This window comes from Colletotrichum destructivum, chromosome 1 (genome assembly GCF_034447905.1).
Source record: "Colletotrichum destructivum chromosome 1, complete sequence".
NCBI lineage: Eukaryota > Fungi > Ascomycota > Sordariomycetes > Glomerellales > Glomerellaceae > Colletotrichum > Colletotrichum destructivum.
Genome location: NC_085896.1, coordinates 1,956,942 through 1,980,184, shown reverse-complemented (window position 1 = coordinate 1,980,184; position 23,243 = coordinate 1,956,942). Strand labels below are relative to the sequence as shown.

At 54.1% G+C, this 23,243-nt stretch overlaps 7 protein-coding genes across 7 annotated transcripts; 2 read left to right on the top strand and 5 right to left on the bottom strand.

Moving 5' to 3' along the window:
- The first annotated feature begins 1,875 nt into the window (after positions 1-1,875).
- CDEST_00614 (uncharacterized protein) lies at positions 1,876-3,493 on the top strand. Its single transcript, XM_062916773.1, has 3 exons — positions 1,876-2,056; positions 2,110-2,479; positions 2,545-3,493. Exons 2-3 carry the CDS (start codon positions 2,349-2,351, stop codon positions 2,939-2,941), a joined length of 528 nt encoding a protein of 175 aa, XP_062772824.1. The 5' UTR covers positions 1,876-2,056; positions 2,110-2,348; the 3' UTR covers positions 2,942-3,493.
- On the top strand, positions 1,930-2,247 carry CDEST_00615 (uncharacterized protein; the record flags this gene model as incomplete). Its single annotated transcript, XM_062916774.1, has 2 exons — positions 1,930-2,056; positions 2,114-2,247. The coding sequence occupies 2 exons, from the start codon at positions 1,930-1,932 to the stop codon at positions 2,212-2,214; spliced, it is 228 nt and encodes a 75-aa protein (XP_062772825.1). The 3' UTR covers positions 2,215-2,247.
- Positions 3,489-6,869, bottom strand: CDEST_00613 (Putative CDC48 subdomain, AAA+ ATPase domain, ATPase, AAA-type, core, CDC48, domain 2, spastin/Vps4). The gene is made up of 6 exons (XM_062916772.1): positions 6,507-6,869; positions 6,403-6,430; positions 6,281-6,336; positions 5,978-6,227; positions 4,431-5,922; positions 3,489-4,368 (listed from the first exon to the last, which is right to left on the bottom strand). The coding sequence occupies exons 1-6, from the start codon at positions 6,557-6,559 to the stop codon at positions 3,788-3,790; spliced, it is 2,460 nt and encodes an 819-aa protein (XP_062772823.1). The 5' UTR covers positions 6,560-6,869; the 3' UTR covers positions 3,489-3,787.
- Positions 6,870-7,718: 849 nt separating this feature from the next.
- Positions 7,719-8,175, bottom strand: CDEST_00612 (uncharacterized protein; the record flags this gene model as incomplete). The annotated part of the gene is made up of 2 exons (XM_062916771.1): positions 7,719-7,995; positions 8,117-8,175. The coding sequence occupies 2 exons, from the start codon at positions 8,173-8,175 to the stop codon at positions 7,719-7,721; spliced, it is 336 nt and encodes a 111-aa protein (XP_062772822.1).
- Positions 8,176-9,892: 1,717 nt separating this feature from the next.
- On the bottom strand, positions 9,893-12,778 carry CDEST_00611 (Putative YjeF domain, FDF domain, DFDF domain, YjeF domain superfamily protein). Its single transcript, XM_062916770.1, has 3 exons — positions 12,349-12,778; positions 11,188-12,290; positions 9,893-11,106 (listed from the first exon to the last, which is right to left on the bottom strand). The coding sequence occupies exons 1-3, from the start codon at positions 12,458-12,460 to the stop codon at positions 10,165-10,167; spliced, it is 2,157 nt and encodes a 718-aa protein (XP_062772821.1). The 5' UTR covers positions 12,461-12,778; the 3' UTR covers positions 9,893-10,164.
- Positions 12,779-13,130: 352 nt separating this feature from the next.
- Positions 13,131-16,509, bottom strand: CDEST_00610 (Putative AAA+ ATPase domain, DNA helicase Pif1, P-loop containing nucleoside triphosphate hydrolase). Its single transcript, XM_062916769.1, has 2 exons — positions 14,688-16,509; positions 13,131-14,629 (listed from the first exon to the last, which is right to left on the bottom strand). Exons 1-2 carry the CDS (start codon positions 16,342-16,344, stop codon positions 13,632-13,634), a joined length of 2,655 nt encoding a protein of 884 aa, XP_062772820.1. The 5' UTR covers positions 16,345-16,509; the 3' UTR covers positions 13,131-13,631.
- Positions 16,510-17,071: 562 nt separating this feature from the next.
- Positions 17,072-19,339, bottom strand: CDEST_00609 (uncharacterized protein). The gene has a single exon (XM_062916768.1). The coding sequence runs from the start codon at positions 19,220-19,222 to the stop codon at positions 17,303-17,305; it is 1,920 nt and encodes a 639-aa protein (XP_062772819.1). The 5' UTR covers positions 19,223-19,339; the 3' UTR covers positions 17,072-17,302.
- Positions 19,340-23,243: the final 3,904 nt, after the last annotated feature.

Sequence of the window (23,243 nt, the reverse complement as noted above, 5' to 3'; positions counted from 1 at the left end):
GGAGACTATCTCAAGCCGCAAAACATGTTGATTGAGCAGCAACTGAACGTAGCGTGGTACGACCGACTGCAACATGCGTGAAACTCTGGAAAGAGAACACCATTTGCCGATGGCTGTACACCCACGATCCGGCCGAATGGGGATACACCACATGGGCGTCACTCGAGGAAGGGGATGCCTCCTGTCCACTTCCGTCACGCCCTCGGTGTCGGGACGCCGATATGCAAGGTCGGGAAACACAGGATGGTGAGCCAGGAGCACAGAGATAGGGTTTTTGCTTCTTCGCTTGGCTAAGGCGTGACGTCGGAAAATGCAGTGCAGCAGGGAACCAAGTTTGCATTCCCTGCTATCGAACCGGTGAGCCAGACCGACTGTTTTGCGTGGACTTACGTATGGGGAGGCTTCAACGCAGCACGAGCGAGAGCGGACGCGACTCAACGACTCGCCTTGCAGCCAACGACCACGCAAGCCTCTGGGCGCAACGCTCAGTGAGAAGAGGGATAAGAAGATGAATAAGAAGGGGGAAATTATGATAAAAAGACGTTTCCAGAAGGAGTATCCCGTCGAGATGCGAATCCCAGACCCCCGGTCCCAGACTGGGGTTTTGGTTCGATGATGGTGGTCCAACGTGACCGTTGGTGATCTGCTCGACCTCGCATGGTTGGGTGATACAACGCCGGCTCGGTTGAGCGCCCCCAGATCAAAGGAAGACTCGTTTTCCTCAGTCCTCGACCAATCCGCGTGGCAATCTCTTGTTCCTTTTCTGCGGGCCAGGCCTTGTTCGAGGGGGGCGGCTGTGACACTTTCTCGGGAAGCGATTCTCGCTGCGGGTAGGCCCGGTTCGTGAGAAATATGAAATGATGTGTGTGTGTTTGTGTGGTGAGCCAACCATACGTGTTGGCATAGTCCCATGCGCGGTGCGGTCATGCTTCTCGGGGGCGCGCCGGAAGTTGTTGGCCGCTTGGGTAATTCTGATTGAGACTGTGACATCGCCGCCCGCCCGCCCGCCTTGCCGCGGCGAGGCGGGTGGGCCTCTTACCTTCGGGACTACGGGACACACTAGTGCGTAACCACATGCCGAGAGACGGTATAAAATCGAGGTACTTGTTTTGAGAGTACCTTTGGAATCTGCTGGGGGTCGAATCCCTCATAAAGTGTATATGCATTACGCGCAAGACGAATCTGAGGCAATTTGTCTCAGGGTTGGGGACGAAGGTGGGCGCTTCCTTCACCGACCACCCCGCGGGCGAAATATGAGCTGTCACTGCGGGAAGGCTTCGTCAAAATGCTCCGATGGCGGTATTTTGGTTCGGTGCTCGGAGTAAGCTGAGCAAAAAAAACAAAAGACGATATTTGATCAAGGCAAGTGGATACCATCTGCGTCGAGCGGATGGCGCGTCAAGGTGAATTGTGAGGCCGTGGAAAGCTGGAGTCACGCCCAATACCGACTGACCGTCGCGAACGCTCTTGGAACGGTCTCGACGAGTCGTAGAAGGAATGCGTCCCTATCACAATGATCGGGAGGTTGGTTAGGAGAACGGCGGATCTCAACGGTTGGTAAAATGGTTCGGACGAACGAATGGCTCCGGACGGTAGACCAATGAGGTTGGTTTGAGTTGGAGTCTTGGAGAGGTTCGAAGTTGGTCGCTCTGGAAGTGAGGTAAAATAGTGGAACCGTACCACCAGTGAGGTGTGGAGGGGGGCGGGACTTGACGGCGCATGGGGGAAGGACCGATACCTGTGACGGCAGACTTCAGTGGCCGTAATCTCTCCAATTTTTAGTGGCTCCAAGTCCAGTGTCGTCGCAAAATCCCAGACTGGTCCCACGTGCCCGCCGCCTGCCAGAACCGGAAACCCCTGCATCGCTTCAGCCTTGCGCGCCCACCAACCCCAGTCAGCTCAAGGTGCGCTGGAGCTGTCCCCAGGAAGATGGCTCCAAAAAAGTCAGCCTTGCCACCAAGAACCACCAACCGCTTCGACCGAAATACCCAATTGATGACGAAATTCGCCCCTTTTACGAGCCAAATCAAACACCGATTCGAAAAGACTGTTCTCAGTGGGTTCTCTATCGTTCGAAGCAGTCGCACGCCGCTGACAAAAGACATCAAGCAAGACATCCTCCCCAACCTTAACCGCCGTCCCAACTTCGCGCGCAATCACCTGCTCCCACGTCCATCGATCCCTCCGACGGTTGAACGAAACGATTTATTCTAGAAGTACTCCTACAGAAGCTGGTACAAGTCAGGGGGACTACGTGTCGGACAATCGCCTCGACCGAGATTGCACCAGAAAGCCTGGCCCAGGCACGTTTCGACACGTACACACTCTGTTCCTCAAATCCATCGAACATGTCGAATCAAACGCCCTCAACTCCGGTCAAGGTACCGCCCTCGGCCGCGAACCACTCAGCAGCGACTCTGGATCCTGAGCTGCGCTCACAGATCAACACACTGTTGCTGAAGGACGGCCATGTCACAAAGTAAGCACCTCAGATAGGCTCAGACCCAACGAGACTAACATTCGCCCTCCTACCCTTCCCTCCAGAATTCAAGAACAACTCCTTCACTCCCTCCACGCAAACCAAGCGAACTGGCCGACTCTGATCCAGAACCACGCCCTCAACCTCCTGCGCGCAGGCGAGGTCACAACCTTCCCAGACCTCCTCCGCCGCGTCCTCGACGACGTCCGCCAGGACACCCTCAACCCCCCTCCAGCAGCTGCTGCATCCCCTCCACCGTCCAAGACAAACGGTACGGACAAGGAAAAGGATAAGGACAAGAAGGCTAATGGTACTGCGCGCTCCACACCAGCACCAGGCTCAGTGACCGAATCCAGCACACCCCCGAGCCTTGCTATTCCCCCAACTGTCATTGATGAGGCGATCAAGGTTACGCAGGAGAGCTTAGAGGCTGTTTGTGAAATTGACGGCGCAGGTAACTAAAATGGAAGCGTCTCCTTTTGACCGTGTGGTGTTGAGGTGGGGAGACAACGAGAAAGAGAGAAAGGGGATCTGTTGAGCCGTGAGCGGAAAAGGAGGGGTGGATATTAGGGAATGAAATGGGCGCTTGCTATCTCTCAGGAAGCCCCTGGAAGGGTTTCTGGAATGGCCCCTGGAAGGGTTTTTCCTCGTCACTCACCCACGGCGAGTGAGGGAAAAGGCATGACTGTTGTGGCGGCGACATAGCCAGCCTTGATGAGAAAATTTTCTTGATAACCTGGGTATCTAGGACAACGCAACTGGCGCTACCTGGACGTGAAAAAAATTGGATCGACGACGTTTGGAGCAGTCCTCCTGTGTCAGGGAAGAGCATCCGATATCATACTTTTATAAATAGTCGACCGTGGAGCAAAAGATTCATCAGCATGCCTAGAGATCACACGCACCATAAGTTGTTTTCAAGCTCCGAAACATGATCGGTGTAAGTGGTACCAAAGGGCGTCCACAAGATGTTCAACATCTAAAAGCATAGAACTGCCAAATTGTGTTCGTGAAGTTTGTCGACATCTCTCGGAAGGGTACAGTCGGGGAAGTTACAGTCGACACCAGGTTTGTCGCCAAGGATGTTCCCACGTCGCGTACAATCAAAAGCAATTTCATGAGATCAATTTTCATAGAAACTGCCTGTCTACCAACTCCGTCCGCCCCCAGATTTCCGCCGATAGGCACGAATTTCTGTGACCCGGCCCATCATCTGTACGCAGATACCGCAGATGCATCGCAGAGCAAGGAAAAACTAGAATACAACGAGGGCGTCACCTGCATTAAGTGGCTACCTAAGCCCACCCTTTAGTCGTAAAGGTCATCATCGTTACCGGCGTCACCGAAGCTGTTGGCAGCCTCGTTGGCCGCGCCCTCACCCTCGGGAAACTTGAAGTAGGCGCCAGGACCAGCATTCTTCATTTGCTGGGCAAAGGCCTCGTACCGGCGGATCTCCACGTCACTGACGGAGCGGCGGGCCATCTGCATGGCCTCCTCGAAGTGACGCTTGGTGAGCTCGGGGACGGGGTCCTCCTCATCCTCATCCATAGCCTCCTCGCCAGCGGCCTCACGAGCCTTGGTCTTCTGGATATCGGCAGTGATGGCCTCCTTGATGGCGAGCTTGACGGCACGCTGAGTAATGAAGCCAAGGTCGGCACCGGAGAAGCCGTGGGTCTTGGAGGCGATGAAGTCGATGTCGACATCACCAGCGACGGGAGTCTTGCGAAGCTGGGCCTTGAGAATGCCAGCGCGGGCGGGCTGGTCGGGGAGGGGAACGTAGATGAGAGAGTCCAGACGTCCAGGACGGCACAGAGCAGGGTCAAGCTGCTCGGGTCTGTTGGTCGCACCAATGACGAAGACGTTCTTCTTCGAGGTCATACCATCCATCTCTGTGAAGGGGTTAGGTTTACTTGTACTTGGTAGTTGTTGCAACTAGATATGGAGAACTTACCAGTCAGAAGCTGGTTGACAACACGGTCAGAAGCACCACCAGCATCGCCCATGGATCCACCACGAGCCTTGGCGATGGAATCCAATTCGTCGAGGAAGACGATGCAAGGGGCGGCGGCACGAGCCTTATCGAAGATGTCACGGATGTTGCTCTCGGACTCACCGAACCACATGCTGAGAAGTTCAGGACCCTTGACGGAGATGAAGTTGGCGGCGCATTCATTGGCGACAGCCTTAGCCAACATCGTCTTACCAGTACCGGGGGGTCCGTAGAAAAGGACACCACGGGACGGAGAGAGACCGAACTTAAGGAACTTCTCGGGGTGATCAACGGGGTACTGAACGCTCTCCTGGAGTTCAGCCTTAACACCCTCAAGACCACCAATATCCTCCCAGCGAACGTTGGGCACCTCGACAACGGCGACTTCACGCAGAGCAGAGGGGTTGGAAACTCCGAGGGCGAAGCGGAAGTTTTCCATGGTGACGCCAAGGGAATCGAGAACCTCGGCGTCGATGGTGTCCTCGTCGAGATCGATGAGGTCCATCTTCTCACGAATCTGCTGCATGGCGGCCTCGGAACAGAGGGCAGCGATATCGGAACCAACGTATCCGTGGGTTTCGGAAGCGATTTGCTCCAGATCGACATCGTCGCCAAGCTTCATGTTCTTGGTGTGGATCTGGAGGACCTCAAGACGGCCGGTGGGGTCAGGGATACCGATATCGACCTCACGATCGAAACGGCCAAACCGGCGCAGGGCAGGATCGATCGAGTTGGGGCGGTTGGTGGCGGCCATGACAACAACATTGGAGCGAGCTTTCATGCCGTCCATGAGGGTGAGAAGCTGGGAAACGACTCGGCGCTCGACCTCGCCGTTGGTCTTGTCACGCTTGGGCGCGATGGAGTCGATCTCGTCGATGAAAATAATGGCGGGCGAGTTCTTCTCTGCCTCCTCGAAGGCTTTGCGCAGGTTCGACTCAGACTCACCGGCCATCTTAGACATGATCTCGGGACCGTTGATCAGAAAGAAGAAAGCACCGGTCTCGTTGGCGACAGCTCTTGCCATCAACGTCTTACCGGTACCGGGAGGACCGTACAGGAGCACACCGCGAGGGGGCTTGATACCGATAGACTTGAACAGCTGAGGATGACGGAGAGGAAGCTCAACCATCTCACGGATCTGAGCCATCTGCTTCCTACAGCCACCAATGTCGTCGTAGCCAACCTCGTTCAGGTTGCCCTCCTCCTCATCACGCTGGATGGGCTCGCCCTCGCAGTGAATAACGGTATCTTGTGCGACGATGCCGTATTCGGGAGGGTCGACCTCGACAACCTTGAACTCTACTTGCCTCATACCACCGCGAACGGTGAAGAGGTCGCCCTGGCGGACAGGTCTGTAGGCCTCGCGGAAGTAAGGAGCGAGGAAAACGTCGAATAGAGAGCCAGTGATGCCCTCGACGGTATCGGCGATGGGGAGGACAGCAATGCGCTTGGCCTGTGAAGGAGTAAGCAATCAATTACAAGCAAGCCACTTCTGTGATTTCACGTACATATTTGATGTCCGGGCAGGGGTGGATGGTGATCATGTCACCGTGCTTCACGCGCAGGTTGTGGCGAACGACTCTGTTGATGCGGGCGCTGCCATCGTCGAGCTCATCATCGGCAAGAACGATCAGGACGGTGTCCTTTCTCTTCTTGCCGCGCACGAGCACGGTGTCACCACGGAAGAGCTGGAGAGTCTCCATGGTGTTCTCGGAGAGGGCGATGATGGAATTGTCATCGTTGACGGCATCGGTAACCCTGCTTTGGTCAGTGCCGGAACGCGTCCCCCACATTGTCCGGGGCTCACATACATCAGCTGGTTGGGCTTCTTCTTCTTCTTCAGAATGGCGGTCGCAGTGTCATCTTGCTGTTTTGTTTGGTCAGTAAGGGCTATTGTTCGTCACCGAGTTCATAGAAGCTAAAGGACACGAACATCTTTGACCTCGGCACCGGAGGCATCCCTGGTAGGCAGTGTCAGTGTAATTCCTTCCGATTGAAAGGTATTGCTAGCTTTAGAAGCAGTAGGCGCCTACTCACATCAAGTTGACCTTCTTCTTGTGCTCGGCGGGCTGTTCCGATGGAGGCGCCATCTTGACTGTCTGTTTCTGATGATTCGGATATTCGTATGCTGTCGGTTGGTGTGTTGAAAGGTGGGATCGTCAGGGGTGGGGTTGAGCTGTCGATTTGTAGGCTTCCTCGGGTTCAAAAAAACAGAAAGAAGACTGGTAGGAGTTTGAAGAGTGTCCCTTTCCTTTGATATGTGAATGAGGGAAAGGAAAAGGAGAATTTCGTGGTTTGCGGAGATAAAAGGTGGGAGGTTTGGAGATGGGAAGCTGTGTTTCGGAGAACAAGCAGGTGCGGTGCAGTAAAGGCCAGCCAGCAAGGCAAGTTGGAAGGTGGTGACGGGAGGCGGCAATCACTGGGAGGCGGTTCATGGACGACCAATGAAATCATACAGTGGGGCGGATTAAGTGGTCTCCGGCGGCTTCGGGTAGCTTAGGTAAGATGTTGCCCCAGGGTCAAGCAGTCAAGAATGGCCCAAGCTCTGTGATTCAGGCGGCAGTCAGGACAGTGGAAAGTGTTGGAAGCTTCCACTTGGCCAGGTCGCTTGCTGCTGACCTTGAGGGCCCAGTACCTAGGCAGCCTTTGGCCACGCACTCTCTCAGCAAGTCGATGTCGCACGCACGTCCTCCACCTAATCCACTTGGCCTAAGCAACCTTGCTTTTCGGTACTCTGTGTTATCGCCGTTTTGCATTAGTGAGCCTTGCCGATATGGGGATTTCCAATGTACACCACCTTCGCCTCACAGAGATCACCTCAGCCATATGATAGGGCCTTCTCACTTTGTCAAGTTTCGCCGCCTGAGCAAGCCTCTGAGGTGGTCCAGGGTAAGTAGGGGGACGAACATCTGGAATGTATCAAACGCCCTTTTCCCCTAGCTCTGCAGCAAATAAGAGATATGGACGGAAGAAGCGAGCAACTTCTTTGTCAATTCTGCAACGAACAGTCCAAAGGAGCTGTGAATCCGTCCACTGTTTTAGGTGTTCAGCTGGTGTCTCCCTCAAAGATTTGCCATCCCAGCAGCCCCCATCAGCAAAACAGGTGGCTCGATGCATGCAGCGGCAAAAGGATGACGGCTGCGGCTCCTGCCTGCTGCAAGCATTTAGGAAGGACACCCCTGGAGACGAGTCATCAGGTAGCCGTGGCACCTCCCGAGGCTCCGAACAACCCATAAGCGGCGCCTCCCATTAAACAACAAAGACTCGATTGCTCATCGCCTCTTGCTTGGAAAGCGGCCACGTCGCCACTTTCTGCCGCCACCCGAGGTACCTGGGATTGCCGGCCGAATGGTCGAACATCGGGACCGCAACGCCGCGTCGCATGGTCGGAATGAGGTTGATGTGGCGCTCTAGCAGTCTGAGCCCAAGGATGCCGATCCCGGAGCGGGGACTGCCGGCGGCGATCCGCCCATAGCGGTCATCAACGTGCAGGAACGTCTCAAACAACCATAAGGGCGTCGGGGGGCTGTTATCGCGACGAGCCATGCTGTGATCGTGGCTTGACGTCGGCCCGTCTGCGCATTACTGTCAGCATTGCACCTTCCAACCCGCGACGTATGAGGCCGGAGCGGAGCGGTTAGGCTTACCCGTTGGACTGGCCCGCGGCGTCGGAGTCAAACTCCACCATGTCGGATTCGAAGCTCATCTGAAAGTGAGTTTTCGGTCGTCTTTTCGATGTCAGTGAACGGACCGAGCTGCCGCGAAATCAACTCCGGTTGTCTCTTGGTCGTACTTGTGGAATTAAGGGGTTGGTTACTTGCAACACTCGCATTGTATACTGCTGAGGACTCAATGCTAATTCGGACCTGCAAAGCGAGAACCAAGGCCTTTCTTATATTACGCCATCCCCAGGACCACTTCGGCGCCCTCTCGCTGGCCTCCCGCTTGGCCATCCCAAACATTCGGTAGCGTCTACTTAAGACTGGCAAGTTGCTGTAAGTTACATGCAACCCAACCCGGCGGCTGCAGATTTGGGGTCTATTGGCTGTGCAAGCCTAAGCACAATGTAGCATGTGGCACACTTTATACTAGCAGCCCAGTAGCTTAGCCGGGGGTGATGCTCAGCCTGGTCCCGCGAAGAATCTTCTCTGTCAAGTCTATTGCTTACTCGAGGCACAGGCAGTTTCCTTCCGACACCTTTCTCATTGATGATGTTCGACTTCGTTACCTACTCACCTTAATGTCGCTCAAGCTTCGAGTGTTATACATGTCTGCGCGGCAAGACAGCAACTTTGAAGAGCAATGGGAGCAAGCAAGGTTGCTCGGCCTTTAACTTCGAAATTTGAGGCCCGATCTGGCCTTGCAACGCAGGCTAGCTAGGGCGAGGTCACAAAAAAAAAACGAGGTGGGTGTAACCAGCAGCCAGGTTGGCGCACCTCTCAGCCTCAATCATGGCGTGACTTTTGTTCGCGGGCAAACACCCAAAACTTCGTCGGAGGGTCACACATGCGCCTGTCAGTCTGAGCCCTAGATCATGTCGTTTCGTGGCTTCGTTCAAGTCTGTTTGGAAGCTCCATGCCTCATGGCGGCCAATGACCTGCCAATGGCTGTCTCAGTGGGTCTCCGGATCACCCACATCCGCCTCTGGAAAGCTCAAGGTATCGGTATGTCTCTGGTTAGTACGGGCAGTGTAGATTTGGCGTTATTACCAGTCTGCAGTACAGCTTTACACCATGACATGCCCGGAGGGGAAGGGGAGGGGAAGAAGAACTAGGCATGCCGATTCTGCTGCTATCGAACAGGCCAGAAATTGTTTTAATGCCACTTCGCATCATTTACATGTCTGGGATGGAGCGGCAACTCTCACAGCCTGCCGTCGCGTATGGTTCTTCTGACAAGCCCGTCCCCCTCCCCCGTGCGTCCAATATCTAAGCTTGTCTGGGCAAAAGCTGGCCATCCACTCGGCGCGCCAGCAATAACACAGAATCTATGTTACAAGTTCCGGCCCCCAAACGCTACGTTACCCCCCTCCGCGATCTACTGCCTTGCCCAAGGTCTGGTTCGGAGGATCGGAAGGCGTGGGCGGGCCACAGTCCGCCCTGGTTGCCTCTGATGCAAAGTGGGTTGACAGGATGGCTATGAGTCTGGAAGCCTCTATTATGTAGCGTTTTTACTATGCACACGGCACGCGTACTGTCTTTATCTTAGACATAAAATCTACAATGTTTTCCGTTATGTTTTTCTTATGTCGCGTACTTGTGCGATCTTGAGATACTCTGTATCTCGGTTTGTCTGGCGATGTGGACGCCTGAGCCCGAGATCAAACAAGGCCTGCCGTCGTTATCGCTAGTGGAAGCATCTCACCGATCGCAAGAACAGGGCTATCGACCCTTTGCGGCAATGTGAGAAACCATGTCATGCTCGGTAATAAATGCTGTGCCTAAGATATCATACAAGTCCATGGCCGCCGTCTTTGAATGCGAAAATGATGGCTTAGCACAAACTCCTATCCCACCACACCCCCCCCATATGCAGTCCTCCAATCATTGAGCGACAACAACGCCCAAGTAATGCAGCAGAAATGACGACTCGCTTTTTTTCTTCTTTGGCCGTTTCCCTAAATCAGCTCCGTGTTTTTTTTCTTATCCCTTGCTTTTCCCTTTCCTTCATCGGCCATAGCGCAGTGCAGTCCTCCTTAGTCCTGGGAGAGCGCCGGTTGATACCGCATCTGCAGAACCCATTTGTCGTCAAAATCGATGCCTCTCCGGATTTTCGTGCCGGCCTTCTTCCACACCGTTGCGCCAAGACCCATATCGGCGATGAATAGTTTCCAGTCTTCCTCCTCGGCGACGGCGGTTTCGGTTCCGGTTGGGTCGGAGTCCGAGACTGGAGCCATCGCTTCAAGCAGACCCTTCTTTGGCGCACCCATCGCCACTACGTAACGAGGTTTGACGTAGAGACGACCACCATCAATGATGCTGACCTTGCCTGTCGACGGATCGATGCCAGTTGGTACATCAACTGCGAGAACAAAGGCCTCGTTTCGGTTGGCCCACTCTATCAACTCGTAGACGGTAGCTTGATCGCCAGTACGCAGCTCTTCGAACGATATCGCCAAGCCCAGAAGAGCATCAATGATAAGGGTTACCGACGTTGTTGGGGTCGAAGCCGTCTTCCGGAGTTGCTCAAATAGTTCAATTTTACTGTGCACACGACCTCCAAAGTTCCTGAAAACTCGGATCTGCTGCCGCATATCTTCGAGCAGATCGCGCTCCCGCTCAACGCCGACGACGCAAACAAGGATGTTGAGGCCCTTGTTCCGCAGGTGACGAGCCGCCGAGATGGCTCGAATTCCAGACTTGTTGTTGCCGGCGAGAATGACAACAGTAGCCGACGTCGCCAGGCTGTTGTTCTGAGCATTCGCGCCGCCAGTACCGAATCGGACTTGTATCGCAGGGTCCTCGAGCGCCCGTAATGTCACCTCAGCGATACCCCGGCCCGCATTCTCGGCCATCATGTCTTCTGTCAGCCCGATCTCGTTGGCCGCGATGTTCTCCAGGTTGAGCATCTGAAGTGCCGAAACGGTCTCTAGGCGTCTGTTCGACGGCACAAGATAGAAGCCCGACTGCGTGACGTGCTGCATGTGGTTAGCACCCAGAATATTTTTTGGGCTATCTTGAGGACGGAGCAACGCTTGGGGCTGTCTATTCAGACGTACGTTGGAGTTGACGCGATTCAGGGGCTGGCTAGGGAGTTGCGTGCTCGCTTTCCGCGATTGCGATCTCCTTGACGGCCCCGATTTGCTTTCAGCCCTACGGCTACTCTGAGCACTCCGGACATCACGGCCACTCAGTCGGTCAACCCCATTGGCCGCATCGTCGGCCTCGCTGTTCCAAAAATCTTGGTGCGCATTCGAGGATGCAGATGGTATGTCGAGAACGTTTTCCGAATAATGAAAGTTCTTGCCTCCGGCAGTCCCAGGCTTCGGTCGGCGGTTGTGCGACACCAAGCGATCCGCATCATCAATCAGATCCTCCTTACGCATCTGGTCGAAGATGGTGCGCTTATCGAACTTGGCCAAATTGTTCTCAAAGTCGAACTCGGCCATCTCCTCCGTGACATCCTCAGAGGCCCAACCGTTTTCCGGCAGATCCTTCTTCCCCTTAATGCCGCGCTTAAGCGAGTTGAAGGGCTGGAACGAAGGCGAGCTTTGCAACATGGGCGTTTGTCTCCAGCCCTTCCCACGGTTAGCTGCGTTGCCACGCATAGGAGTAATTTCCGGGATGGTCTCGTCCGTCACACCATTTCGTGGAGCTCGTTGCTTTTCTCGCCGCCTATTCTTCCTCTTTTGAGACTGACTCTGAACCTCGTGAGCAACCTGCGGCACTGCGCTGCTCTCCGGCGCATGTCGCCTCGCGGTGGGTGTCGGCTCCTCCACGTCCAATTCTTGCAGGGTCTCGCTGAGACTCACTACATCGTCTCTTGGGCCTCCGGTCAGGTGTACGCTGGACAGAACCCCGGGCTGTCCGGGCCGTGGATCCCTTGTTTCCGCAAGAGTGGGTTGAGGCGTGGCTTCCGGAAGGGACTGCTTCTCGCTTCCGCTTCTCATGTCAGAGCCAGGCCTCTTTCCCATCCTCAGGATCGCAGGGTCCGCAAAGGCTGGCTGGGAGGGCTGGTTGATGACGGGTGCAGGAACGGGGCTAACGCCCGGAGCAGTAAAGGTATTGGGCACAACCTCATCCCTCGATTCGGAAAGCTCGAGTATATTGGCGGCATCGATGATGACTCTAGGCAGCCAGTGATTCGTCCCAAGGGTAAAGACTACAAGGATGCGTGTTAGCCTGGAGCTCGACGTCAAGCGAAGCATTTGGGAACGTACCGTTGCTCAACGTGAGACTGGTGCCGGGCTCTATGGCGCTTACGGTACCCTTGAGCATTGTTCCCAGAGGCTGCCTAAGCGTCACCATCATTTGCAAGCCGATAAACTCCATGATGCCGAGTGCGTCGTGGCGCCTGGATGCTCGGTCGTCGACGGTGTCAGGGTGCACCGTGGTGGATTATGCTTCGGGGTGGTGCGTGGGCGGAGCTGAAGGCGCGAACTGGGTTCAATTTTAGCTCTGAAAGTATCGCAGGCCGCCAAGAAAAGTCACTACGAGGATACGATGGTGTATGTATGTTGGTGGAGTGCGATGGTGAGGTAAACGTCTGGAGGGATTTTGCGTCGACCCTGATCTTAACGACGGAGGACCAGGCCAGACCAGCCAGCCCTGGACAGAGCTTCAAATCTCCCCTCGGACGCCTTCACTTACTGGGTTTAGGTTCCCTTAACTTTTTCCTGGTCCTTATCGATAAGGAAAGAGCAAGGGAGGTACGGGTGGTCAAAGGTCACGAGGATGTCGGCTGGTGGCGGGTAGCTGCCGACAAACGCTACGCCTGAAGAAGAGATGAACGTCAAGGCCGGGACACTATCCGTACCTACGTAGGTACCTGAATAGGTAGTGCCGAAGCTCGGCGCATGTGCGGATACAGTGAAAGGAGCTGCTGTGCATGCACAACCACGATGCCCCTGAATTACCCGATCATGCGAACCAGGTAAACAACACAAGATTCCAAGACATGCCGAACTGCAAAGCTACATACAGATAGGTACTTGACGCCACCTTACTCCGCCTGCACAATGCATCTGGTAGGTTCATGTTTGGCAATAAAAGCTGGCCTTGGTGAGGCCAAAACGAACGTTGGCCCAAAGAATTTCCATGAAACGGACTTGGACTTTGGACGAAGAAGCGTTTACTTACCTTGGTGCAGCTTATCTGCCTGCCTCCCTCTCACCCAATTCGCCGTCGGCCAGGGTGGTTGCGATGTGAACAGATCCCCGTCTCTCTCGGCCGTGGACGTGGAATATCTTCCAAATTGTCAAATCGTGTTTGTTCGTTATAAGAGCAGAGGTGGTTTCCTTGTCCTCCAAAGACACGCCCCTTTAGTGAAAACCAGAGCGTCTAAGCCCAAGGCTGTCTATGTCCAGACAACCCATGCAGACCATCAGATGAGCCCCCTTTCAATCCCTTTGTTTTGGCTACTTGAGCCGGACCTTGCCCGCGAGGCCACCAACCCTGCAACACCATATTATATCACTTCCCAAGGCTTTTCGTGTCCTGGGATTCAAAAACTGCCATAGCTCGCCATCGCTTCTTCTTCGTCGTCGAGGTCGATAACCTCCACCCCTTTCCTGACAAACGACTGAGATCTTGCATTGGCTTTGGCGAGCTTCGTGTCTTCTTCCTTGTGTAAGAAATCGGCCATGCTGGACGGTTTCTTCGCGACAGCTTGCTCAGCGCTGTAGAGCTTGTTGTAGAATCCCACGACTCGGGGATGGGCCATGACCTTGTCCTTCTGGAAGCGAAGTACTTGCAAGCCCTGTTGACTGGTTGCTCGGCTGAGTGCGACATAGGCCTGACCTTTCTCGAAGACCTTGCCTAAGTCCACCTTGACTCTTTCCAAAGTCTGCCCCTGGGCCTTGTGAATCGACAATGCCCACGCAAGGATGAGGGGCAGCTGGCTGCGGCTAGCTTGTACTTCGCCTGTCGGCGTTTCGACCTTCCAGTCTTCTGGAACGCACAGAATGGTACGGGTCGACCCGTCCACTGCGGCGAACTCTACCACGGGGAATTCAGTTGTCCCCTTGGTCGCTTCTTCAACCTCTCTGCTAAAGGCCTTGATCTTTCGCTTGAAGTCGCCTTCCTCGGACGCATCAACATCGGACCCGTAATCCGTCATGTGCCAAGACTCGAAACTGCCCTCGCTCATGAACCGTGTCACCTTTCCAAGTGACCCGTTGACAAGAGTGTCGTCCATGTTCTTGATCAGCATAACCTGAGCGCCAACCTTCAGATCAATGGTCTTTGCTGCCATCATGTTCTGAAGTAGTTTGTCGCGAACTTGAGGGTCTCCAGAGTCGGCGGCATCAAACCGATACGTTTTCCCGGGAAGGCTGCGCAATCGCCCCTGGTTGGCGTTCTCGACCTCGTATCTGGTGGGAAACAGCTCGGTCACCTCTAGTCCATCATCGCTGACGATGGGCCTTGTTAGTTTCCGGAAAGCTTGCACCGTTTCCTCGCTGATTTTGCCGAGACGCATTTCGTTGAGCATGTTGGCAAAGACTAAACATTGATTAGCTGCCGCAACGGGAACAAGTCGGCAATGCACGTGCGAACATACCTGGGTCTCTCTGTCGGAACACTTGCGTCAAGCCAATTGTGTGGTCAATCGCCGTGTTCCACGTCGCCGCTTCGAATGCGAATTTGGATTCCCTACTTTTGTCGCCGTCGGGTACCGGGGGCAGCTGGAAAAAGTCACCCGTAATTACGAGTTGAATGCCACCCCAGGGTTTGCCGTTATTCCGGATGGTTCTGCCGATTGACGACAGTTTATCAAAGAGTTCCCCGTCGACCATGGATACCTCGTCAATGATGAGCGTCTTGGTCCTGAGCCAGCGGTTCTTGGCCTTGGGGTTCCGCCTGATCTTTTTGACCAACGTTGGAATGTCGTCTTTCCCGAGGCCAATTCCAGCGAAGCTGTGCAACGTCTGGCCTCCGATGTTGCAAGCCGCAAGGCCGGTTGATGCTGTGACGGCCAGCCTCTCAGGATCTCTCGCCCACTTCTTCTTTAGCTCGGCGATGATCGACCGCATCAGGACTGATTTTCCGGTTCCTGCCGGGCCCGTAAAAAATACACTCTGCCCCTTGTTGACCACGAGACTCTGAACGTGTTTTTGCTCCTTGGTCAGGGCAATCGCCGACGCCTTGGGCCTGGGAAGATTACTCTGAGTGACCTCTTGTCGAATCTCGTCCATGGTCCATCCATCGCCGGCCATAGCTTTCTTGAACTGGGTTTTCAACTGTTTCTTCTGCTCTTTGACAGCAGTGGCCGTCATGTTCCATGTCTCTTTCTTCGGGGCGGGTGTAACTCCACCGGGAGCCCATCGAGGTACTTCAGGCTCGCTTTCTGGTACAGGGGTGCGATTCTCCTCCTCAAAGCTCCAGTTCTTCGGGAGCCTACGCTTCTTGGGCTGCAGAGCCGCCAGAGACTCTGCATTCTCTGGAGAGTGGCGTTTGAGTGAGCTCGCTGCGGAGGTCGTGCGAGAAAGCATCGGGTTGACGAAATGGGAGGCGGGAGACGATGACCACGGTACAAACTGTGACAAAGGTTCTTCTATTGGCGGCTCGGGAACCTTAACTGCCTTGGATGGGGGTTTGGGAAGCGAAGGCAAAGCGGATGGTGCTTCATAGTCAAGGTCCAGTTGGTCGTCGTCGCTGAAGTCATCCTCAGCAAAGTAGACGGCGGGTTTTGAGTTGGCTGACTGGTTTTGGACAGACAGGCTGGTCTCAGGCTCGTGGCGAAAAGAATCAGATCTAGAGTATAATGAGGCCAGAGATCTTCCGTTTGGGGCGGGAATCGGGTCTAGGGCAGATCGGTTGCTGTTTGCGAAGTGTGTGACGCTGGCAGTCCTGCCTGGTGGAGGCCGTGACGATTTCGAGGGCATGGATGTGTTGGTGGTTGAAGCGGTCCTCGCCGATACAGGGGCATTCGAGATCGGCTGGCTTGTCTTCTTGAATTGGTCCATGATATTTCCATTTTGGGTGGCACTGGGACTGCTCGAGGGGAAGAGTTGCTTCGCCAAGTCGTTCTTGGGAGGAGGTGGCGCGCTGGCCTCGTATGCCTTGTTCGCTCTGGCCAACATTGAACCTGGATCCGGATCTATATCCGAATGGGGGGCAGAGATGTGGACATGAGCGATGCGAATTGCTCTGTGGGTGAACAGGCGTAGTATCGGCGAGGATCGGATGGGCAGGAGGCTGATGATTCCAGCCGTCATCCAAGGGACTGAATTGTTGGCATTTGTCTATGTTTCGAAGATGGGAGGGGCGCAGTTTCCTTATCGCACGAGTTCGACTGTTAGGTAGGCAGAGCAGAGTTAGTACAGAGTAGCGTGCAGTTCTTGAGCGTGGTCGGCCAGGGGGCGCGTCCCAACGCGTCGAGGTGCAACTTTCGCGATAAGGTTGAGAGGAACCATTAGCAAGTGTGGCTGAGTCATCCTTGATACTCACCCCACAAACCCCCCCCTCGGATCAAAGTGTCTGAGTGAGACTCGAATGGTGGAATGTGTTTATCGTTCCAGGGTACTTCGAAGTGGATTACTTTCTCAATAGCATCTCCAGTTTCTAACTCGACATCTATACAACCCACCATTTTTGCTACCCAGCATGCATATCGAACTTGATGACTTGTTCCATTTTGGTATGGGCCTGGCTACACTTTCCTGTTTGGCTCAATGGCATTCAGCTCAATTATAGTCACTGGTTCTCATTCGCCCACGTTCACCACGCAGGCTCCTCCCTGCATACGATCCTGCGCCTTGCTGCAACGTAGTCGACTCGTCTGAAGGAACTGCTCGCCTCACGTCGGGCATACATATTCTCTGTGGCCGTTTCCCAAGGCCTACATATTGGACACAACGCGTAGGCAGACCCAGCTCACTCACGACTACTTATAGAAGCTGTCGCCTTTCGAGCCTTGCAGCTGTGTGCTGCCCTGGCGTTTCTATCACCTTGTTCTCCTTTCGGGCAAACAGTGGCAATGAACAGTTGTCCCAGCACCTACTTCTTCTCACCTGCGTCGAACTGTGTTCATCAGAGGATCATTGCCAATCTGGTTTTCATTATGATGAAGGTAAAGTGTTGACGCTGAATCGTTTCGTCTCTGTTGATCAAGGAGATACGTCGCCACCAATAACATTAAACATGCAGATCAAAGACCAAATATACAACGCCCGACTAGTTATACCTCGTCGGAGCAAACGTTTCCCTCCGTCCGGCTCGTCCGAGGGGCTCAAAGGGGTTCTCAAGTGGCGGCCACGCTCCACGCTCGTGGCGGTTCATGTACTTCCGAGCCTCCATCACCTCGAAGGTTTCTTCCAGGTCTTCGCGGGGGACGACGACTCTTTCTTGTGATTGACGGCGGAATCTCGGTTCCAGATGCCGTCGGTTCCGCGCCACTGCCTCTCTCCTTACGGCAATCGACTCCTCCTCGTCTTCATACAATGCCTCGTCTCGGATCTTCCATCTTCTCAAGTTGTCCAAATCATTCTCATGCCTGTGACGAACAACCTCTTCTGAATCAACAACTCGGTAACCCGGATGCCTGTGAACCACGCGGGGCGGCAGCGTACTCTGGCGACGAAGACGGAACAGGTTAAGGTCATCCAGCTCATGATCATGCGCTCTGTCTGCTATCCGCCGAGATCGGGAGGTCGCGTCTTCAAGGTGGTCAACACTACCAGGCATTGGCATAGGCGCCGGTGGCAGTGGAGGCGGCATCAATCCTCCTCGAGGCGTGTCACCATTGAGGATGTAATGCTGGTTGTATTTGGTGTGGTGGCGGAATGGGAGACCGTAGTGCTCAGGGCGGTCGTGGTAGCGACGCCGGCCGTGGCTGTGGTTGCGGCTTCGGTTTCGACCTCGACTGTGACTGCGATGGCGACGCCGGCCATGTCTGCTAGAATCTGACGACCCCGTCACGGATGACCCCAGCGTCAGTTCCGAATCGCTGGAACTTTCGGTCGAGACAGAGCTCCCGGAACTTCTCGAACCCTTTGAGGATACGGGATAAACTTTGGGTTTGCCCCCCCTTCTCGGATCGTTCTCAATGACATGGACCTTGGTCCCTTTGAACCCCCCAAACTGTTTTGGCTGAGGCGGGTGAGGGGGGTTATGTTGGTGATGTGGCTGAGAGGGCTGCATCGGCGCCGGCATCGTGCTCCGTGCAAGGTTTTCCTGCTGCTGCCGCATCAGCATGCTGTGGCGATGCTGCTCAGCCATCAACTGCTGAGCCTGCATGTTTTGTCGTCGCTGATCCTCTAGTCTTCGATTGTGCTCGGCTTCCCTACTCTGTTCACCCAGGAGGGCTGTAGAATTCACTCCGGCACGGGGCTCTCGTTTGAAGTAAACCGTCAACGAAGTGGTTTCCAACAAGTTCTTCTTGGACTTCTTCGTCTTCGATACGGTCACTTTCTTCGATTCTCGTCCCGCTATATGTTGACGGTACTCGATGGAGTCCTTGCTGAGTTTTTTCATCTTGGTATCGATCTGCTGCAGAGTATAGCAGAACCTCTTGTCATGATTGTGGGTTTCCAGGTCATTTTGAGCTTTCTCGATCTGACGCTGCTGGGTCGCCGTAAGTTTCATCTTCTTCTGCATGACGGACTTGCCCTCGTCGTCGAGGTGGCGAATGGTGCGGGTTATGACCGGCTTGGAGAGGTCTCGAACTTCCGTCCTGGTCACGTTTTCCCAAGTTGGCACGGCCGGGTAGCCTTCGTCGTCAATCTCGTCTGGGTCGTTGACCTTTTCGAACCGGTAAACAACATATTCGGACAGGGCCTCGCGCGCGTTAGCCTCCGTCATCCGCTCGCTGCGAAGGTCCGAAGGCTCGACAAGCCGCTTTTGTCTGAGCTCGAGTGGGATGGCATCGTTGGGTGGAGGTACCGGCATCGGTTGCGGCATAGGTTGCGGCATCGTCATCGGAGCCATCATGGGAACCATCGGACGCTGCGCGGCTTGGTGCGGTGGTAGTCCCGGCATAGGGCCTCTAGGAGCCGGCGGATGGGGCTGTGGACGCGGGTTTCCATGTCCCACCGCTGCTCTTGCAGGGGGCCTTGGTGGGCCAGGAGGGAGTTGAATGAAGCCGGCTGGGTTCATGTTGACGAGAAGGGTTGCGAAAGTGCTTGGAGACGGATGGTCTACTCAGTAAAGGCAAAAATAGGCAAGTGTCGATTTATGAAGTTGTCCCCCGGGAATTCGCCAAGAGAGTGGGGGAGAGAGAGAAGTGCTAAAATGCAGAGCCAGAAATCCTCTGACCTCACAGAGCGAGACGTTTTGTTCGCGAGTATTTGAAAGGGTTGTGCGTGCTTCGAGTTCGAAGACGTATAAATTAAAGTGAGGCGAGCAGAAGCCTTTTTCATGACGGTGTATGAGACAAAGTGAGGAAACAAGAGGGTGTGGTGGGTTTGTTGAATTCTGTCTTCGTTCCAGGAAGCAAGACGCAGGACGGGACTCGGCGACGAGGATAGACTGGTCAACATTTACAGCCACAGTGACATTTACATTAACCAATCTCTCGAGAACGGCACAGAGCTCACGCGCAACGGCCGTCGGAACTAGCACTTGAGTTCGTTCCGTTCGAGGGGATGGGCAGAGGATGGGAGAAACACAAGAGCAAACTGCAAGAGGGAGCGGTTCGAGTCATCGACACATCGAGGGAGCTGGGTTTCACCGCCAGGAGTACGCAACCCACCATCCGATGTGGCAAGCCACCAACCTCATTTGTCGATACGCCTGTCGCGATGCAGCCATTCTCACTATCCTTGTTAGCTCGGTGAGGTGGACAGCATCATCCAACCAAGCGCCGTCTACGTCGCCGCTCACCTCTGTCTTGGCAGCCTGCTGCTCAAACGGCAATTCCTCCAAATATGGCCTCTGCACAAGATACCCACGCAACCGTAGATTGATGTAAATGTGCAATTCACGGCGGCGAGGATGTAATGCTGTCCAGCTATCAGCAGTTCCTTTGTACCGGAACAGGGCTATCAAAGCGCCCCAACCCAAAGATGAAGCCGACCCCTTACTCTGGAGCTGAACATGGATCTGGACGCAGACAAATGCGACCCGGTGTCATCTGGTTCCGATGCAACACTACCGAGATCGTTTATCTTTCTTGCTCTGCCGAACACCTACCCCGTAAGTGGCATCTCGGGTCTTGTGTTGACGAGGGAAAGGAGGGTCGACCCGGACACGCCAGGCGAACTTCAAAAAACGGTCCGCATGCAAACAAGGCAACCAGGCTGTCGCCATTGACATCCAAACCCACTCCGAAGACATGCCACTCTATCCCTCTCTCTCTCCTCTGAGGTGTGCAGCAGGGGTTGCGTATGGCGTAGCATGTCCAGCTGCTTGATATGATCGGCAAATAAACGAGCCTCACAGTTTGGATGTTGCCTTGGCTTAATCGGGGTTAGAATTCTTACACTTGCGTGTAAGCCGCCATATTCGACCCCAACTCGACGACACCCATACGAATCCTTTCTCCAACGGCGTCCAATTGGCAGGCAAGCGAAGGTGTGTATCAAATGACCCTCGAGAAGAACAGGTAGTAAACCAGCCTGCAGGATGAGGTTGCACGGCAGGACGGCCGCGTTGGCCAATCGAATGGGCACGCCGCGGTTAGATAGGCAAGAACTTCGAACTTGTCCCCCGGCCAGAACATCCAATAATCCGACCATGTACATCTGCGTATGGTGATTCATGGCGAAGAGAAAGAGGGGCTGCATATCTGTCTTTCCGAGACAGTAAGGCTGCCTTTCGTAGGCATCTGCGTTCCGGAGTCAATACAATCTATACTCGGCATCGTCGGGACGATGGACGGATGTCGGGGCACCGAGGGGCAGCCAGGCTACAGTCCCAGTCTCAAGCCCTGTCGATTTCATTTTGGCGGTCTTCCGACGTGCCGTCTGACAGGGGCATCGATTTGGGTCTCACCCGGCTGGTTATTGTGAAGCACAGTCATGCTATATACCTGTTTCATCATGGCTCGATACGACGTTCTGCTCTGGTCGATTCGAGTCTTTCAACTATCACGAACATACAAAAACCCACCTGCATGTGACGGAATTATTAGACAATATTTCCGCCATCTGGTCTTAGGTGCCATCGCAGAGCCGCACTTCAACTGACGCCTGCTTGGGTGATCCGGCCGTCAGCAAGCACCGACATGGATGACCGGAGTCTTTCGAAGTCTCCAGTACCTCCTTTACAATCGTCAGTAACAAAACCGTGAAGTCCTGTTTCAACGGCCTGTCAGCCAAGCCCGACGATTATCAGGCGGCTGCGCCATCGACAAGCACATCGCTGAACGACATTCATGGCGCGAATAAGCAGTCACCATGTTCCGTTGGCCGAGGTATTATGTTACTGTACAGGTGTCTAGAAATGGAGCAGGTATATCTCTGTCGTTGTGGGATCTTCGAAAAACTGCAACGACAAGTCACATCGCACAGGAAGTGTCATCGACTTTGTTCTATGCTTCCCTCTGCCCACAAACCCCTCTCCTGCCATTCTTGCCCCCCGGCTCGTTCTCCATGGAGCCTTGGATATGCAGGATTCCACTCTACTAGTGTTGCAGAAGGGCTCTTTCCAGCCTTCATTGCCTCCCTACATGCATCCATCCTAAAGCTGCCCAAGGCCACAGGGTCAACCTTGCCCCCCCCCCCCCCCCCCCTCTCTGTGGCACTAAGCACACAATCTCACGATCTGGCGATTATTCGTCTCGCCGTGAACACCAATATTTTTTACTGAGTCTAAACCATCGGTCGTGTCACGGACGAGAGGTGGGTTCTGGACCTCACCGACTTCAAAATTCTGATAGTTTTTGTGGCAGTCCAGTGCTCACAATACAGACGAGCCGTTGTCACTTTATCCAACTCGACAGACTCTTGTCTATATTTCCTGTTGATGATATCAATGCATCTGTATCTTGGCACTGGACGGACCTTCCGCTGCGAATGTCGAGCCTACAGTATTTCCAACAAGATGCACTCCTCTCAGAGAGGAGGGGGCATCCGGACGCAGTCCAGCCCTGCAGGGAGAAGATTACCTCGGTCTATCTACACAGAAAGGGACGCAAATCTGCGTTCCATGCCAATCAAGGGTGCTCCCGGTCGCTATAATGACAGACATCGGTGACGCAATCCAAGTTTCTTGTTGCACTTTCAACGGTTGCCTATTCCTTTCCGACCTACCTCTCTCACAGGAGGCTGTCGACTGCATGAGTTTCCCGGTCTCGTGGCTGGCATCGCTTACCCAGAATTGCCCTTTGCCCTTTGCGCGCGTTAGAACTACACTTTTGTCTGTAATTCCCAAGTTCTCAGCTTCTTTTTTGGTGACACATCCGCGCGGTGGCGGCGTCTCGAAGATGCCGCTTGAGGCCGGCTCGTTTATCCTTTCTTACCAATGTTTCACAACATTCTGGTGACCCTGCTAGCATATTAACCAAGTTGTGATGACTAGACTGACGTGTCTACTAAGTAAGACGATCGAGAGGCGCTGATGATCTGATCTGAGCCCCGAAGATGAACGCTGTAAGCCTTATCTTGATATGTTGGCTTGATTCTCTTGCTTCGACGGCTCTGCCGGACTATGCCATGTCCTGACTTACGCACTTCATGAGCTGGATAAATACTTTCTCGGTAAAGGCCCTGAGATTCTCCCATGGTTTGCTGACAGTTTAAGAGTCTACAGACTGGCCTCTCAGTTTGGCTCTCCCTAGTGAGTGTGGGCTCTAACTAAAAAAATATCACAGCGCCCCAGCTTCATCATTGTTGCCTTTCTAGTAAGGAGTACAAATATTACTTGAAAGAGTGTGTGATGAAGTATTTGCAGAATGAATTCTGAAGTAAATGGTTGAAGAACATCATGTGACCTTAACATTTGCGTGGTGTCAGATTGTTGAAACCAGAAGAAAGGAATGCACATCTTGGGCCACTAACCACAGAACCCAGACTGAAATCCGCATCCTGCCCATGCCGCAAAGTTTTCACAACAATAAAGGATGGCGAGCACTTTAGGTGATCATAAAGTAGTTGCTGGTTCCAATGCCCAACAGCGATATAGACTGTAGGTGGTGCAGAAGGTATAGATTCTATCGGAATCCAGAGTTAGATCTTTC

Bases quoted from the DNA above. Each gene is read 5' to 3' on its own strand.
- CDEST_00614 (XM_062916773.1), top strand. From the start codon at position 2,349: ATGTCGAATCAAACGCCCTCAACTCCGGTCAAGGTACCGCCCTCGGCC. The intron at 2,480-2,544 runs GTAAGCACCTCA...CCTTCCCTCCAG, and splicing joins AAGGACGGCCATGTCACAAA to AATTCAAGAACAACTCCTTC.
- CDEST_00613 (XM_062916772.1), bottom strand. From the start codon at position 6,559: ATGGCGCCTCCATCGGAACAGCCCGCCGAGCACAAGAAGAAGGTCAAC. The intron at 6,337-6,402 runs GTTCGTGTCCTT...CAAACAAAACAG, and splicing joins CCGGTGCCGAGGTCAAAGAT to CAAGATGACACTGCGACCGC. The intron at 5,923-5,977 runs GTACGTGAAATC...ACTCCTTCACAG, and splicing joins CCTGCCCGGACATCAAATAT to GCCAAGCGCATTGCTGTCCT.
- CDEST_00611 (XM_062916770.1), bottom strand. From the start codon at position 12,460: ATGGAGTTTATCGGCTTGCAAATGATGGTGACGCTTAGGCAGCCTCTG. The intron at 12,291-12,348 runs GTACGTTCCCAA...GCATCCTTGTAG, and splicing joins CAGTCTCACGTTGAGCAACG to TCTTTACCCTTGGGACGAAT. The intron at 11,107-11,187 runs GTACGTCTGAAT...AACCACATGCAG, and splicing joins TGAATCGCGTCAACTCCAAC to CACGTCACGCAGTCGGGCTT.
- CDEST_00610 (XM_062916769.1), bottom strand. From the start codon at position 16,344: ATGACGGCTGGAATCATCAGCCTCCTGCCCATCCGATCCTCGCCGATA. The intron at 14,630-14,687 runs GTATGTTCGCAC...ATCAATGTTTAG, and splicing joins GTTCCGACAGAGAGACCCAG to TCTTTGCCAACATGCTCAAC.
- CDEST_00609 (XM_062916768.1), bottom strand. From the start codon at position 19,222: ATGAACCCAGCCGGCTTCATTCAACTCCCTCCTGGCCCACCAAGGCCC.